The sequence below is a fragment of the Neoarius graeffei genome, chromosome 26 (assembly GCF_027579695.1).
Source record: "Neoarius graeffei isolate fNeoGra1 chromosome 26, fNeoGra1.pri, whole genome shotgun sequence".
Taxonomy (NCBI): domain Eukaryota; kingdom Metazoa; phylum Chordata; class Actinopteri; order Siluriformes; family Ariidae; genus Neoarius; species Neoarius graeffei.
In genome coordinates this window covers 9,997,364-10,013,357 of record NC_083594.1, presented here as the reverse complement: position 1 = coordinate 10,013,357, position 15,994 = coordinate 9,997,364, and the positions used below count along the sequence as shown (strand labels likewise).

General features: G+C 40.6%; 1 protein-coding gene across 1 annotated transcript in view; it reads right to left on the bottom strand.

Annotated features, from left to right (window-relative positions):
- The window catches only part of igsf21a (immunoglobin superfamily, member 21a), a gene marked incomplete at its 5' end in the record, with an annotated part of 652,865 nt that overhangs the window by 215,712 nt on the left and 421,159 nt on the right, over nt 1-15,994 (bottom strand). The window contains one exon of the mRNA XM_060909758.1: nt 11,145-11,266. Within this exon, the coding sequence (XP_060765741.1) occupies nt 11,145-11,266 (122 nt within the window). The remainder of the gene's footprint in view (nt 1-11,144; nt 11,267-15,994) is intronic.

The window sequence follows — 15,994 nt, the reverse complement described above, 5'->3', positions numbered from 1 at the left end:
CCCGAAAGTTTTTGTGACGTATGATCACGTGACGGCGGCTCTTCCGGTTGTAAAATATGCATATCGGAGCTCGAGCAGAAATGCCATATAATCATCACGAATATATAGATTTTGCTGAATTTAATAGATAATTTTGTATTTGTTGATGCAATTATTTCATATTTTTAATGGAAAGAAACTGATATAGCGTGCATTTATGTTTCATGTCCCATGTCCTTTAATATTGAAACATTTCATTTCATTATTTTTAAGCCATTTTTGGTCTACAACATTTCTTGACATGTGCCTAAGACGTTTGTACAGTACTGTATCTCAAGAGAAACTCAAGATGCTCACCAAACGTGAATAATATTTTTTACATGCAATACAAGGACAGAACCCCATGTCTCCTCGCCAAAACGTTCCAAATCACTTGTGTGAAATTAGAAATGTTATCAGGAGATGATAAGGACGACCACTACATGCTGTAGTCGTTGCCTTGCCGGGAAATCACATGCTCAATTTGCCTCCATTAACATGTATAAATGAACTCACCTAGTTAACTAGCTCATCATTATATTAACTACCACTTCTTCACTTAGACAGTTGGGTTTTCAGGCAACCAAAACTGAGAATGTGGAGTACACTGGTGCTTCCACTTGTCGAGCAGTCTAGATAAAATATTATGATTACATAATTAGTACGTCCACTTGCCCTGATTTATCACTCTTTTAGTAATGCGTGTATTAATATTTTCTTCAGAAAAAAAACCCCCTAAAACTTCCAGCCAGATTTATAAACGTTCATAAAACTCATTAAATTTTCATTAAATACATCGCTGTACCGTAATTAGACAAGCATGTTCAAAGGACAGCTGATTTATGTTTACCAACTGTCATGATGAAAACCTGGGGTTTCATCTGGGGTCAACTGGACAAAGTAATGGTGAGTACAGAAGAAAAGTGAAGGACAGAGTACAAGCAGGTTGGAATGGATGGAGGAGAAGAGGATGTTAGGAGTGATTAGTGACAGAAGGGTGCCAGCAAGGGTGAAAGGGATGGGGAAGTGGACAAGCAGTAGTAAGAGCAGCGATGTTGTATGGTTTGAAGACAGTGTCGCTGACAAAAAGCCAGGATGTTGAACTGGAGGTAGTGGATTTGAAGGTGTTGAGATTTTCACTGGGAGGGACAAAGTTGGACAGGATTAGAAACGAGTATATTAGAGGGACAGGATATGTAGGACAGCTTGGAGACAAAGGCTACGTTCACACTGCAGGCTGAAGTGACTCAAATCCGATCTTTTCGCCCATATGTGACCTGTATCCGATCTTTTATTGACAATATGAACGACACAGATCCGATTTTTTCAAATCCGACCCAGGCCGTTTGGATATGTGGTCCTAATTCCGATTCCTATCCGCTCTTTTCATATGCGACTTCAGTCTGAACCGCCAGGTCGCATTCATCCGACTTACACGTCATCAACAAGCCACAAACGTCACTATTCTGCGCTGAAGTAGGCGGCGGGTCTCTCAAAAAAAGTTACAACAACATGGCGCATAATCACGGGCGCAGACCCCAGATTTAAATTCACTTCGTTCGGTCCCCCCCACTTATAGGGAGGAAAAAACGTCTATGCTGTCTTTCTTTGCATAAGGCAAACCTCACGGAAAAATCAAAAGACTAATTACCATTCGGTTTATTGAGGTGCACAGCAGTGTATACATAGTTGCAACAACTCACATAAAACAAAGACTGATATTCGGTTGGTTGAGCTGCGCAGACTGCACAGGTTGCGAGCTTGAGCTTGGTTGCTATGGTAACCCACAACAAGTTTGACAGGCATATCGGGGTTGGGGTTGGTTTGCTGGCAGCTTTGTCCCCCCCAGTTCAAAAAACGTATCTGCGCCCCTGCGCATGACATCAATGCGAGGGACGCTTCGGGCTGTGAAGGTTCTGAATCTCCTCAATGGAAGGACGCAGAGGTTAGGGAGCTGATTTCCATTTGGGGGGATACAGCTATTCAAGGTAGATTGGATGGGTCATACCGCAACCGGGCAGTTTTACTTCCGTAAACACTGGCCATGCTCACTGCGTGTGACGTCGTCGTATCCTGCAATGCGCATGCGGAACACTTTTAGGTCGCTTTTCGTTCATACTGAGGATCACATACAAGTCGCATATATTTGTTAATGTGAACGACCTCACAAAAAAAATCGGATTTCACAAAAAAATCGGAATTGAGCATTAAGCCTTGCAGTGTGAACGTAGCGAAAGTGAGAGAGGTGAAATTGAGATGGTTTGGACATGTACAGAGGAGAGATCCAGGGTATATTGGGAAAAAGAATGATGGAGATGGAGTTGGCAGGTAGAAGGAAGACCAAAGATGAGATTTATGGATGTGGTGAAAGAGGACATGAGGACGGTTGGTGGGACAGAAGAAGATCCAGAGGACAGGAGGAGATGGAGGGACATTATCTGTTGTGGTGACCAACAAGAACAAGAAGATGATCACGGAGATGAAACAACTAAATGTTGACTAAATGGTAAATCTTATAGGGCGCAATTACTTTTGTCCTGCTGGAATGTCTAGTCTTATTTGTCGAAAGTTATGGATTTCTTTTGCTTGCTTTCTTTCAAGTCATTCATATGAAATGTATTGAAATTTTCATCACACTGCATTTTCATTAAATATTTCCGCGTAACTGAAATATACTGTATATGCGTTACAGTTTGAACGACCGTAATCCAGATACAAAGAAAAAAAAGTACATACAAGAGTGCTCTGAGAGCACAATATCCCCGGCTGGCAACTATATCTATGCTGTAAGTGCTTAATACACCCTCATGAAATTGTCAAAGTACAAGTTTGGTAATCAAGGGCCATAATTCTGGTAAAATGCGAGTGAATTGAATGGAATTGCAATATGTGTATTACTGACGTATAACAAAGAATCCTGTCAAGGTTCATGAAATTCCTTCAAAAATTGTAAGAGGAGTTGATTTCAGAAGGTGAGTACCCTTCCCGGGATGGACGGACGGACATCGCCACGACATAATCCCCCTTTGGGCCTTTTGGCCAGCAGGGGATAAAAAACTGACCAATTACATACAATTTGAAGCCCATCAATTGAAGTTTCTATGAAAGCGCTTCCTTCATGATAATGTATGTAAATTTACACAACGGAGGCTCTCTCGTACAATCCGAACATTTTGATGAATACGATATTTCTTGCATAAATGCTCCTGTGAATGAATTACGAATACATTTTGATAAATGAGGTGGAAAAGGGTAATCGTATCACCATAGTGCTGAATATTTCCATTCTCATTCACATACATCTAACGCACCTAAGAAGCTGCTTTGTCTTGTATCGTGTGTTGCATCAATCATTAATTCAATAATACAAGGCATATTCTAAGACATCATGATGACTCAAGAGATTCCTGAGAAAGCTGGTGCTTGTACGTGACTACGAGGAGGTCTTACTGAACTGCCGTCTCTTCCTGAAGGTAGCCTGGAGGGTCTGGGTGGGTGGAATTACTTATCTTAACAGTTGTGAGCTGAATATTTCGCCGCGAGCAGCTCGGTCTCCGAGGAGCAGGTGGGAAGACGAAGCGTCCATGCTGACGAGAGCAGAAAGAAGGCAAAAAGGGGAAGAGGTTCTGAAGAGTCGCTTTTGTTTTTGAATGACAACCAGTTCTCTGAACTCTATCCTTCCTGCTTTGGCAGCTCAGCGGCAAAGAGCTTAGCTGTCACCCTGACTGAGGGTGAAAAGGAAAAAAAGAAAGAAACGAGATGCACAATGCCTCCAACTTTATGACTCTCATTAAAAATTAAAAACAGATGGAATTAATTTTTTAAACACCTTCAACGACTATGTCTCTCTCAGGAGACGAGAACATTGTTTGAAACATTGAGTTTTCATTTAGCGCCACTGAGAGTATTGGAGAGAATAAAAGTGTCTTGTTTGACACTTTGGGTTTTTATCTGGAAACTAAGCTGAGTTCTGAGGAACTGAATTGCCAGAAAAGGAAGCTGTACATGACAGCGAGATTTTGGAAATCTCCCAGGACAAAACGAGGGGAGGAGATGAGGTGAAAGATGACACGACAGAAAGGCACGCCAAGATGGTTTAAGTCTAAAAGCAAGGAATATCACTGTCCACTATTATCAACAGCTAGTCAGATATTGTGTCAAAACTCCAGACATTTGAGATGTAATCTAGGGTGACCAGACGTCCTAGTTTTCTGGGGACAGTCCCTGTTTTTGGTGGCCTGTCCCTGGCTGGAGCTGTCCCCAGAAATGTTCATTATTAACCATGACTGACAGACCTGTGGAAAAAAAACAGACAAAAAAAAAAAACCCTAAACCGAAACATCTACGGTACCAGATTTCAGCAGACACCTCGCGCATTGTTTTGTAGATCACTTTGCTCATGCCAAGAGCAGAGATGTTCTAGAACACCTCTGGCGGTAGCCTTTCCAGTATTTTGATTGGTGGAACTGAGGAACAAGTACAACCCCGATTCCAAAAAAGTTGGGACAAAGTACAAATTGTAAATAAAAACGGAATGCAATGATGTGGAAGTTTCAAAATTCCATATTTTATTCAGAATAGAACATAGATGACATATCAAATGTTTAAACTGAGAAAATGTATCATTTAAAGAGAAAAATTAGGTGATTTTAAATTTCATGACAACACCACATCTCAAAAAAGTTGGGACAAGGCCATGTTTACCACTGTGAGACATCCCCTTTTCTCTTTACAACAGTCTGTAAACGTCTGGGGACTGAGGAGACAAGTTGCTCAAGTTTAGGGATAGGAATGTTAACCCATTCTTGTCTAATGTAGGATTCTAGTTGTTCAACTGTCTTAGGTCTTTTTTGTCGTATCTTCCGTTTTATGATGCGCCAAATGTTTTCTATGGGTGAAAGATCTGGACTGCAGGCTGGCCAGTTCAGTACCCGGACCCTTCTTCTACGCAGCCATGATGCTGTAATTGATGCAGTATGTGGTTTGGCATTGTCATGCTGGAAAATGCAAGGTCTTCCCTGAAAGAGACGTCGTCTGGATGGGAGCATATGTTGCTCTAGAACCTGGATATACCTTTCAGCATTGATGGTGTCTTTCCAGATGTGCAAGCTGCCCATGCCACACGCACTAATGCAACCCCATACCATCAGAGATGCAGGCTTCTGAACTGAGCGCTGATAACAACTTGGGTCGTCCTTCTCCTCTTTAGTCCGAATGACACGGCGTCCCTGATTTCCATAAAGAACTTCAAATTTTGATTTGTCTGACCACAGAACAGTTTTCCACTTTGCCACAGTCCATTTTAAATGAGCCTTGGCCCAGAGAAGACGTCTGCGCTTCTGGATCATGTTTAGATACGGCTTCTTCTTTGAACTATAGAGTTTTAGCTGGCAACGGCGGATGGCACGGTGAATTGTGTTATTATTCTGGAAATATTCCTGAGCCCATTTTGTGATTTCCAATACAGAAGCATGCCTGTATGTGATGCAGTGCCGTCTAAGGGCCCGAAGATCACGGGCACCCAGTATGGTTTTCCGGCCTTGACCCTTACGCACAGAGATTCTTCCAGATTCTCTGAATCTTTTGATGATATTATGCACTGTAGATGATGATATGTTCAAACTCTTTGCAATTTTACACTGTCAAACTCCTTTCTGATATTGCTCCACTATTTGTCGGCGCAGAATTAGGGGGATTGGTGATCCTCTTCCCATCTTTACTTCTGAGAGCCGCTGCCACTCCAAGATGCTCTTTTTATACCCAGTCATGTTAATGACCTATTGCCAATTGACCTAATGAGTTGCAATTTGGTCCTCCAGCTGTTCCTTTTTTGTACCTTTAACTTTTCCAGCCTCTTATTGCCCCTGTCCCAACTTTTTTGAGATGTGTTGCTGTCATGAAATTTCAAATGAGCCAGTATTTGGCATGAAATTTCAAAATGTCTCACTTTCGACATTTGATATGTTGTCTATGTTCTATTGTGAATACAATATCAGTTTTTGAGATTTGCAAATTATTGCATTCCGTTTTTATTTACAATTTGTACTTTGTCCCAACTTTTTTGGAATCGGGGTTGTATTTAGCTGGGTGCTAGAATCTTTGCCAAAACTAAAGTCATTCATTCAGCTTTGACAGATCGCTTCATCCGCTCCTGGACAGGTACTCTTCTTTTGTCGGCCGACGTGACATTGTCCTTCATCTGTTATTTAGTCTTTAAATGTGTAAACTACATTCTGCGATTTTGTATATGACATAACATTGCTTGTTTACACTGTGTTGAGATGTAACGGTTGACTGAACAAACTGTAGCTTACTGCAGCCAATGCTAGCAGGAGAAAGCTCAGTGCAGCACCAATCATTCAGCGGAAGGTGTTGTTAGATGTAGCGTTGCTGTCACAGAAATCCAGCTGAGGTAAAATTGTAACAGTTCAACGGCATAAGCTACGTAACTTACACACAAGTTGGTGTGTTATTCCACAGAGTAGCTGGCTATGCAAAGCTGTAGGTTTATGGTAATGTTACCAAAGTGTCAGTAATTTGTTGTGATGTGTCGCGGACTACATGTTTTGATTAAGGCTACTCATTTAGGCTCGGTCATCAATTCAGCTATGCTACAATTTAGGCTACGGGAGACTGGGAATCATTTGTATCCTCAGTAATAATAATGTTACCATTCCTCGGATTGAAGTAAAATGTTTATTTAAATTGTTGTGTTTTGTATATTTTTAAATACATTGTCCATTACTAGTGGCATATAGTAATTAATTTAATATATTTACTTTTAATGGGTCGAAAACATCTATTTCAGCTAGCCTACAATTCAAGAGTCTATAAATCTAAACTATGTACCCAAACCAGAGATTTTCACATTGTCTTTAATTAACGTGAACCTAAAGCAGTTGCAGAATCGGCCTACGGTGCGCTCAGTGAGGAAAAGCCCACTTTTTATGGAATGCATGATCAAAATACATGAAAACCAGAAATGCCCCCCCATTTTTATTCCAAAGATGAAAACATTAGACATTTTAATGATATTTTCACTGCCAAACCGAAAACGTCCCCGGTTTTCTTCTCAGAAATCTGGTCACCTTAATATAAGCTAGCCTTTGTCCTTTTATACTGCATGTCAGGTTCACAGGTGAGGTCTTGTGCATTTCATGCTTTTAAGCTCACCATGTTTGTAAAGAGTGTTTATTTGAATTAACGTAGCATCAAATATACTATATACAGGAAGACAATGTCCAGACTGGTTTGGCCTAACAGGATGGCTACAGTAACTGGAGTAACCACTCGTTGCAACCATGTTGATGTGAAAAGCATCTCAGAATGCACAAGGCAGTTGTTACTCCAGTTACCGTCACCCAGAGTTGTAGTCAAGTCACTAAACCTCAAGTCCGAGTCCAGTCTCAAGTCCCTAGTGTTCAAGTCCGAGTCAAGTCTAAGTCATTCAAGAAAACTTTGAGTCTGAGAACAAGATTCCAACTGCACCATTTGACGGTGGCTGTTTCAGAACCATTAACATTAGTTTGTTTCTGAACATGACTTATGAACAGGTGAAAGTGCTTCTCTTTGTCAGGGAGTGTGAAATATTCTGTCAGAGATGGTTGGGAGACGGATGTGAGTGCAGAAGGTGTGTTTATTAATACGAGTGCAGACAGGTAAACAATCCAGAATGGCAGGCAAAATCGTGAAACAGTGAAACGCAATAGGTCGAGCGAGGCACAAACAGGCTATCATAGACTCGGCAGAACCAAAGACGAGAAACAGGAAATCAGGGATCAGGAAACCAAACAAGGAAATACAGTTCAGTAATGTGTCAGCAACACGACTCAATACTTCGCAAAGTAAGTATGTTTTCATAGTTTTTATATAGGCGTGTTGATTGCGCCTTAATCCTGTGCAGGTGCAAGTCATTTACGACATGTGTGCGAGAGTCCACTTGGCACGCGCACTATCCGGAGTGCGCCCGAGAGTCTATCTGATGCATGCGCCAAGGCATACAGGTGTGACACTCTTGCACGAAATTAGGACAAAAATTAATGTAGATATAAATATCATATGCCAAATTATTATGGCATGTTACAAAAAAAAAAAATCAGAGGCCTCGTCTCCAATTTATAAGTCCGAATGCAGTTAATGCACAAGTCCAAGTCATCAGTGCTCAAGTCCAAGTCAAGTCATGAGTCCTTAAAGTTAGGGCATGAGTTGGACTCCAGTACTCCAAGCCTGCCGTCGCCATCCTGTCAGGTCAAACCAGTCTGGACATTGTCTTCCTGTATATAGTACATTTGATGCTACATTAATTCAAATAAACACTCTTTACAACCATGGTGAGCTGAAAAGCATGAAATGCACAAGAGCTGAACCATGAACTGGAGTAACCACTCGTTACAACCATGTTGAGGTGAAAAGCACCTCAGAATGCACAACACGTCAAACCTTGAGGTGGATAGGCTACAACAGGAGAAGACTGGTTTGCACTCTGTCAGCCAAGAACCAGGAATCCTTGGCTACCGTTGACACGGGCTCACCAAAACTGGACCGTTGAATTTTAGAAAAAGACCAGGAGACATTTTTCCAGTTTTCGACTACACAGTTTCAAAGAACCTATTCTCACTGTAGCCTTAGATGCTTGTGTATACATATCATGTCCTGTCACTTTGTCTCTCTCTCTCTTAGTCTCAGTCTTTCATTTCAGGGCAGAAAGGTGAATTAGTCAGACTTTGGCCTCATGTGGCTCAGGGGTGAGGGCAAGAAATAATGCCTGTGAAATATCCGTTCTATCTGTACTTGTGATTTCACTGTGTGATGTTTTGAAGTAAGTGTGTGTGTGTGTGTGTGTGTGTGTGTGTAGGATCTTGAGAAGTCTCTGCTTGGCTTCTCCAAGCTAAGCATTATATGAGATAGAGGGGTCAGTGCAGGTAGTCCTCTGCTGCTTCTTATGGTGTGTCTGTCAATTTACTTCCTGCTGGGTAGGAGTGTTCATTCATCTGTGTGTAAGTGTGTGCTTGAAAGTGTGTGTCTTCTACTTTTCAGACAAGGCTCAGTATTAAATGTGAAAGCAATACCTGCTCATACAGATTTGAAGAAATATAAGGTTTATAGGGCAGGAGAAGTGGGCTAGTAAGTTAGTGCGAGATCAGGAAATGAGTCTGAGCCATAGTGTGTAATCAATGGCATTTTCATTAGATGTCTCTCTCTCGGAAAAAAAAATCACCAACCACAGCCAACATTAATGATGATCTTCTCTGAAAAGTTAATAAGCAATTAAGTACAGCAAAATTGTGTGACACTTATGCCCAATCTCTGCCTGCATAAACAGAAACAACTCTCCACACCACCAGGGGGCAGTAATCACAATCTGTTTATCTCTCATTTCCATTTACTTCCGGATAAAAAATAATTCTTGGGTGGAACCATGTTGTGTCAAATAAGATCACCATATAAAATCCATGGATTTACACCAATAACATAACGTGAGATTTAGTGTAGCAATGATGGATATCTGGAATGTTTGAGCTACAGAATTTGGCTGTTTAAAAAAAATAAAATCACTAAGAAAATGATAAAAGTATGTTCATCCTAGTAAGTGAGAAATTGTTTGTGTCTTACTGACATGTACTGCCTGGGATTTTTTTTTTTTAGTTCCAGTGCAAAATGTTAGTAGCTATATACAATATAGTTTCCAAAACAAATTAGCTAAACAAATTAAATAATGCACAAATCTGTGCAAAAAAGTGTTTGATTTATACATTGTTGTGCTAGGCTTTGTACACTCTTTCTTGGCAAATTAGCAGAGCAAGCTAAATATACTAGGTACACACGCTCACCTCAGACATCGGCGATCTCCGATTTTCCTTCCAAGCGTCATTTTTGAAACCATGCACAAGTTTATACACAAGCTGAAACCGATTGCACGTAGGATTGCAAGTTGTGAGTAGGAATTGAAGAAATGTTGGACCACGCGTCTACGGAATCTTTGAGGGAAGTGTCTAGTTTGACTTTCAAACTATTTAATTTGCGTAAAATTGTTAACATTTCATTTGAGATTTTCTCAATGTCGCATTGTCACTTGTTGCAATTGCTAATATCGCTGCTCTGTGTTCACATGTTGAAAATAAAATGATTTTTTGTCACTTTCGTTTTCAGTTGCGAATGGAGGATTAATTCAGGATCCGATTCATGTTGATCAATGCTAATTACTAGCTACTCGCTAGTCAGGGACAAGGAAGTGGAGCTAGAATTGCAAAACTCATACATAGTCAAAATTTTATGTTTTAAGTATCTTCATTTATTTACACACACACACTGATGTTTTTGTTTTGCTTCCATTTAGCTTGATGTTGCATTTCCTATCGTGATCCACGTAAAATCCGACATCTTTAATTTAGCGCAAATCGCAAATGGCTTCCTATTTACTAGATACATGTATGCTCACTACATAGGGTAGAACAAAATGTTATCAACCCTACTTAGTGCACTACGTACATGCCCCAAAGTACTGCATTTAATATTTAGCCACAGAAATTGTATGAATCATTTTTGAACAGATTTGGCAAAAGTATTGGCACCCATGGGTTGTTAGCCATGATTAAACTAAACTTCTTCTGTCTCATGCTGTGAAATCAGCCAACTGATTATTCCATGCACATTTGTATCGTAAAATAAGTATTTTTATTTGTCTCAAAGGAAATCAGTTTGCAGTCTTTTTAGTAAAACAGTATTTTACTGAGTGTCCGAGACAGTTCCCAACCCTACAACCACACACTACAAATGATGCACACACACACACACACACACACACACACACACACACACACACACACACACACACACACACACACTCCATTTCCCATCTTTATTGCCAACTTTCCCACTTCTGCTGAAGAAAAGCAAAACAACAACTACTCCCAGGCTGTATAGCCTCAGGCGAAGTTTAGGCTGCACTCAAAAAACAGGTTCCCATCACAAACTTGAGATGGCTACTCGGATACTGTACATTTCAGGAAATGCTGAGATAATACTACAGAGAGTACACTTCTGTTTTGGTTCTTATAATGTAATGATAAACTCTTGCTATCTATTTCGAGTGAAACACAGTCAATTAACTAATCCCGGCATCTTACCGAACTGTAGACTGATACACCAGGTCCTCTCTCCTGCGATAGTCCTCCATGTGGGAGTAATTGGTATTAAACATGGCATCATATGTGAAGATCTTTTGTTTAATTGTGCCTCCATCTGTAACCTGGGAAGAGAAGGGACATACGACAGAGGGCGTTGAGTTTTGGGATCAACATCGTAAACATTTATATAACTTCATTTATAAAAGGGTTAGTTCTGATTTTATTTATTTAGAAACAAGTCAGAAAATGAGCTTCAGCAGTTTTAATAATTACGGCTCTGTCTTTTCTTCATTTTCACAATTTTTTATTTCAAATACTTTCTTTCCCATCCTTTCTTTCTTTCTTTCTTTCTTTCTTTCTTTCTTCTGTATTTACTTTTCCTTCCTTTCTTCATTTGTTTTCTTTTTTCCTTTCTTTTCCTTCCTTGCTTTCTTTCAACTATACTTATTTTTTTCTTCCTTCATTTTTTCCTTCATTGCTTTTTCTCCCTTCATTTTTCTTTTTCTTTTGTCTATGCTTACTTTTCCTTCCTTCCTTCGTTTGTTTTCTCCCTTTCCTTCTTTCTTTCATCTGTACTTTTCCATCCTTCCTTCATTTGTTCTCTCTCTCTCATATCAGTTTACTTTTCCTTCCTTCTCTCTCTTTCATCTGTACTTACTTTTCCTTTCTTTTTCTTGTTCTTTCTTTTTCTTGTTCTTTCTTTCCTCTGTACTTACTGTTCCTTCCTTCCTTCCTTCCTTCCTTCCTTCCTTCGTTTTCTCCTGTTAGTTCTTTCTTTCTTTTTCTTTCTTTCATCTGTACTTACTTTTCCTTCCTTCCTTCATTTGTTTTCTCCCTTTTGTTTTCTCTCTTTCATCTGTACTTTTCCATCCTTCCTTGATTTGTTCTCTCTCTCTGTTTACTTTTCCTTCCTTCTCTCTCTTTTTCTCTTTCATCTGTACTTATTTTTCCTTCCTTCATTTGTTTTCTCCCTTCCTTTTTCTTTCTCTCTCTCTCTCTCTCTCTCTCTCTCTCTCTTTCGTACTTACTTTTCCTTCCTTCATTTGTTTTCTTTCTTTCTTTTCCATCCTTCCTTTATTTGACCTCTATCTCTCTCTCTCTCTCTAAAATTAAATGGTCATTTTGTGGCAAAAGCAACATTTACTTTAATAAAATAAAATTTGTCCTCTCTATAATTTCTATCCATTCATCTGTCTGTCCATCCATCCATCCATCTCCAACCCATGCATTAAGGCTACATCCACACGACAACGGCAACGAGATTTTATTTAAAAAAATATCGCGTCCACATGGGCAACGGATCAGTAAAATATCAGGTACATATGGCAACGTAACGCTTGCTGAAAACGATGCAATACACATGCCACACCTCTACGTGCGCTGTAAGACGGTCCCATCGGAGACACCAGAACAATAGAAGTAGGACGCATGCGCATAAACCCCTTCTTCTACCCGGCGTGAAGCACTCTCAGGAACAAGCACACAACAACAAGAAGAAGATGGCTGCGACTACGCAAGGAAATCGTGCCTTCTGTGTGTACAAATTAGTTTTATTAGTGTGCATAGTTTTATATAACTTAATTTTCTTATTGTGTGTGAACATTTTGAAAAGCATTTTTATATAATTTATATAACTTTTTATATTGTGTGTGAACATTTTGAAAAGCAGTCTTATCCAATAAAAAAAAGAAATTCAAGAAATGGTTCAGTTACTTGTTTATTTAAAAGAAAAGCTGTATACAAAAGTGAATGCAATGCAGTGGTTCATACAAAACAGCGAGAGTGCTGCTTGTTCTAGTCATGTGGTTGTGACGTCATCGTAAACAAATCCGTTCTACTCATCCAGACGACTTCGCAACGGCGCCGGCGCCAGATTTTTCCACTCTGGAACCCGTTCTCGTTTTGGGGCACCCAAAACGCCGGTGCCGTGTGGACGCCAGGCCGAAACGATAAACAATTTTATCAGATTCACCTGAATCCGTTGCCATGTGGACAGCCTCTAAACCTCACACAGGATTCACAGACTGGCAGAGTTGGAAAGCAGCGACATAGGAAGCTCTTTTTCTGCAGGTAAAATTAGCAGTGAAGCGATTCCGTCAGCGATTTGTTTCGCTTTACTCTCAGCCTACTGTTAAAGATTCAGTTGAGAAAAGAATTAAAAAGGCTTCAGAAAAACTGGTTTAAACATGACGAAATCAGAGAAGCACCTAGTTATGTGGCATTAGGCACGTAGCTTACTCTAACACAGCCCACTAATCATGACTGATGCTTCAGCTGAAAATTGTTGGTGGCTAAACAGTCTGTGGCTCTGCGGGAGGTAATGAATTGTGACGAGGTACTCAGAAGGTGAGAGCTAATTCAAGGCACCACTCATTTTGTTTCTTTTTACATTCCCGACAAGCTCGTGGAACACTATTCTTATCTTCTTATTTCTGCAGGGAAAGAAAGAAAGTCTATTTAGCATCTGAATGACTGAGGCTCTGGCAGAAATATTAAGAGGCAGACACAGGAAATGGGTGAGACTGACAGCATTTTAATGGGAGTGTCAGCAGTCAATTTGGAGCCCAAGAAGTAGCTGAATGAAAATGGATTTCCAAAATGGATTTTCTTTTCTTATCCTATTCACCGCTGCTGTAAATATGTCTTCATATCTGTTATTACTTTTCCCCTGCACATGGCCTGTGTATTTTTAGAGATATTTATAGGGTCCTAGGTAGATGTAATGCAAATCTGAGTCATGTTTGGTTTGTATTTCTGATGCAGTGTCATGACGGTGTCATATCCATCCACTCAGGACACTGCACCTCCATGCACAGGTCCCGCTCCCTTGAATACCGAGTCCTTATCCATTATCTATCGACCCCTTGCACTGACGTCACACCTACATTAGCAACCATTGCTACCCTTGTCTTGGTGGACAAGTGAACTTTGTTTGAATACTGAAGACGTCAGATGTCTGTAATTTAAAGAAAGCCATGGCTTAAAAAAAAAAAAGAAGCTTTTACTTGGATAATCTTATTCAGAAAGAAGCAAAGGATAGATATACATGGAAATTAGAGTTTATTCATGGTTATGATTCATACAAGATTCCTCAAAATGACTGGAATAACAATGTAGATTTGTGGCCGAGCATTACTGACATATGCCCCTTTTCCACCAAAGCAGTTCCAGGGCTGGTTCGGGGCCAGTGCTTAGTTTGGAACCGGGTTTTCTGTTTCCACTGACAAAGAACTGGCTCTGGGGCCAGAAAAACCGGTTCCAGGCTAGCACCAACTCTCTGCTGGGCCAGAGGAAAGAACCGCTTATGTCAGCGGGGGGGCGGAGTTGTTAAGACCAACAACAATAACAAGACAGCGAAAGATCGCATTTTTAAGCGACGAGAAGCAGCAGCTGTACAAACGCGAAGTCATCCATTATTATTATTATTATTGCTGCTGCTGCTTCTTCCGTGTTGTTTTTGCTTCGATATTCGCGCCGAGGTTTATGCAAACGTAGCGACGTAACTGACGTATACAGCGACGTAATGACGTGGCTCCGCTTAGCACCGCGAGCTATGGAAAAGCAAATTGGTTCTCAGCTGGCTTGCAAGTTGAACGAGTTGTGAACCAGCACCAGCACTGGCCCCGAACCAGCCCTGGAACTGATTTGGTGGAAAAGGGGTAATAGATGTTGGAATGTACCTTCTCACTGCATTTTCTCTCGGTTAAAAAAAAAAAAATTGCTGGAAGAGAAGCGCATGAAGGATTGAGAATCGAGTGGCTGTGATTTGTGTACACTTGATACCAATTCCTGTAGCGTCCTAACAACCACCGCAGAGATGTGTACAAAAAGCCCAAAAATGCCGACTTACCCAGGCAAAAACAATACAGGATTTATCTTGTGTCCTGATCCCCAGATCTTTAACCCAGCCACATATAAAAAGTTGTACGCCTCCATGCTCTTCCAGGATTTCATCCGTTTGTCCATGTAGAACGATGTCTACCAGCAGCACCAGGTAGTTTGAGATGTCGGAGAACTCAACAGATGGATAATTTTCCAAATCATCGGGAAACACCCTTCTTTGTTAGCATGTAAGGATCTATCCCATCGCAAAGAGCAACTTTCCGAAGGTATCTTGACCGTACATCGGTCTCTAAACCGCAAAAATACTCAGACGGTTTCACAAACCCTTTGCATGCTGGTAGCCAAATCGGTTTGCCTGACCACCACTTCATTCACCGGAAGTAAACTCACAAGCAAAAGTCACATGATTGAATACAACCTATATTCTATTCCAGGTTAACCACTTGCAAAGAATGACTGAACAAACCTTTAACTCTGTGGATTTTCAGTGAAGAAATTGGCAAGATCGTGGCTGCACACTGTGACTGTATGGCAGGCCTTGGAGAGAGCTGTTCTAACATAGCGCTGTTGTTATGGGCTCGAAGCTGGAGTGAAACAAAGGGATTCACTGACAGTTACAGATTAAAAAAGGCGTACTAGGTTCTTCCTACTGCTGTGAAAAAAAAAAATTAAAAATAAATCTCCTACTCCCGGATCAGAGATATTTCCTTTCTAAAGAAATGCCCAAGTCACGTTCCTAAGCCACAATCAGAAGCTCAAGGCAAAGTTCCAGGGAGACGGTAATACCTTTCATCTTTTTCTCTATTTGAACAACCAAAAACAAACCATATTTAAGACAGAACCATAGGAAAAACGAACCACATTTAAAGGAACAGTCCACCGTACTTCCATAATGAAATATGCTCTTGTCTGAATTGAGACGAGCTGCTCCGTACCTCTCCGAGCTTTGCGCGACCTCCCAGTCAGTCAGACGCAGTCAGACGCGCTGTCACTCCTGTTAGCAATGT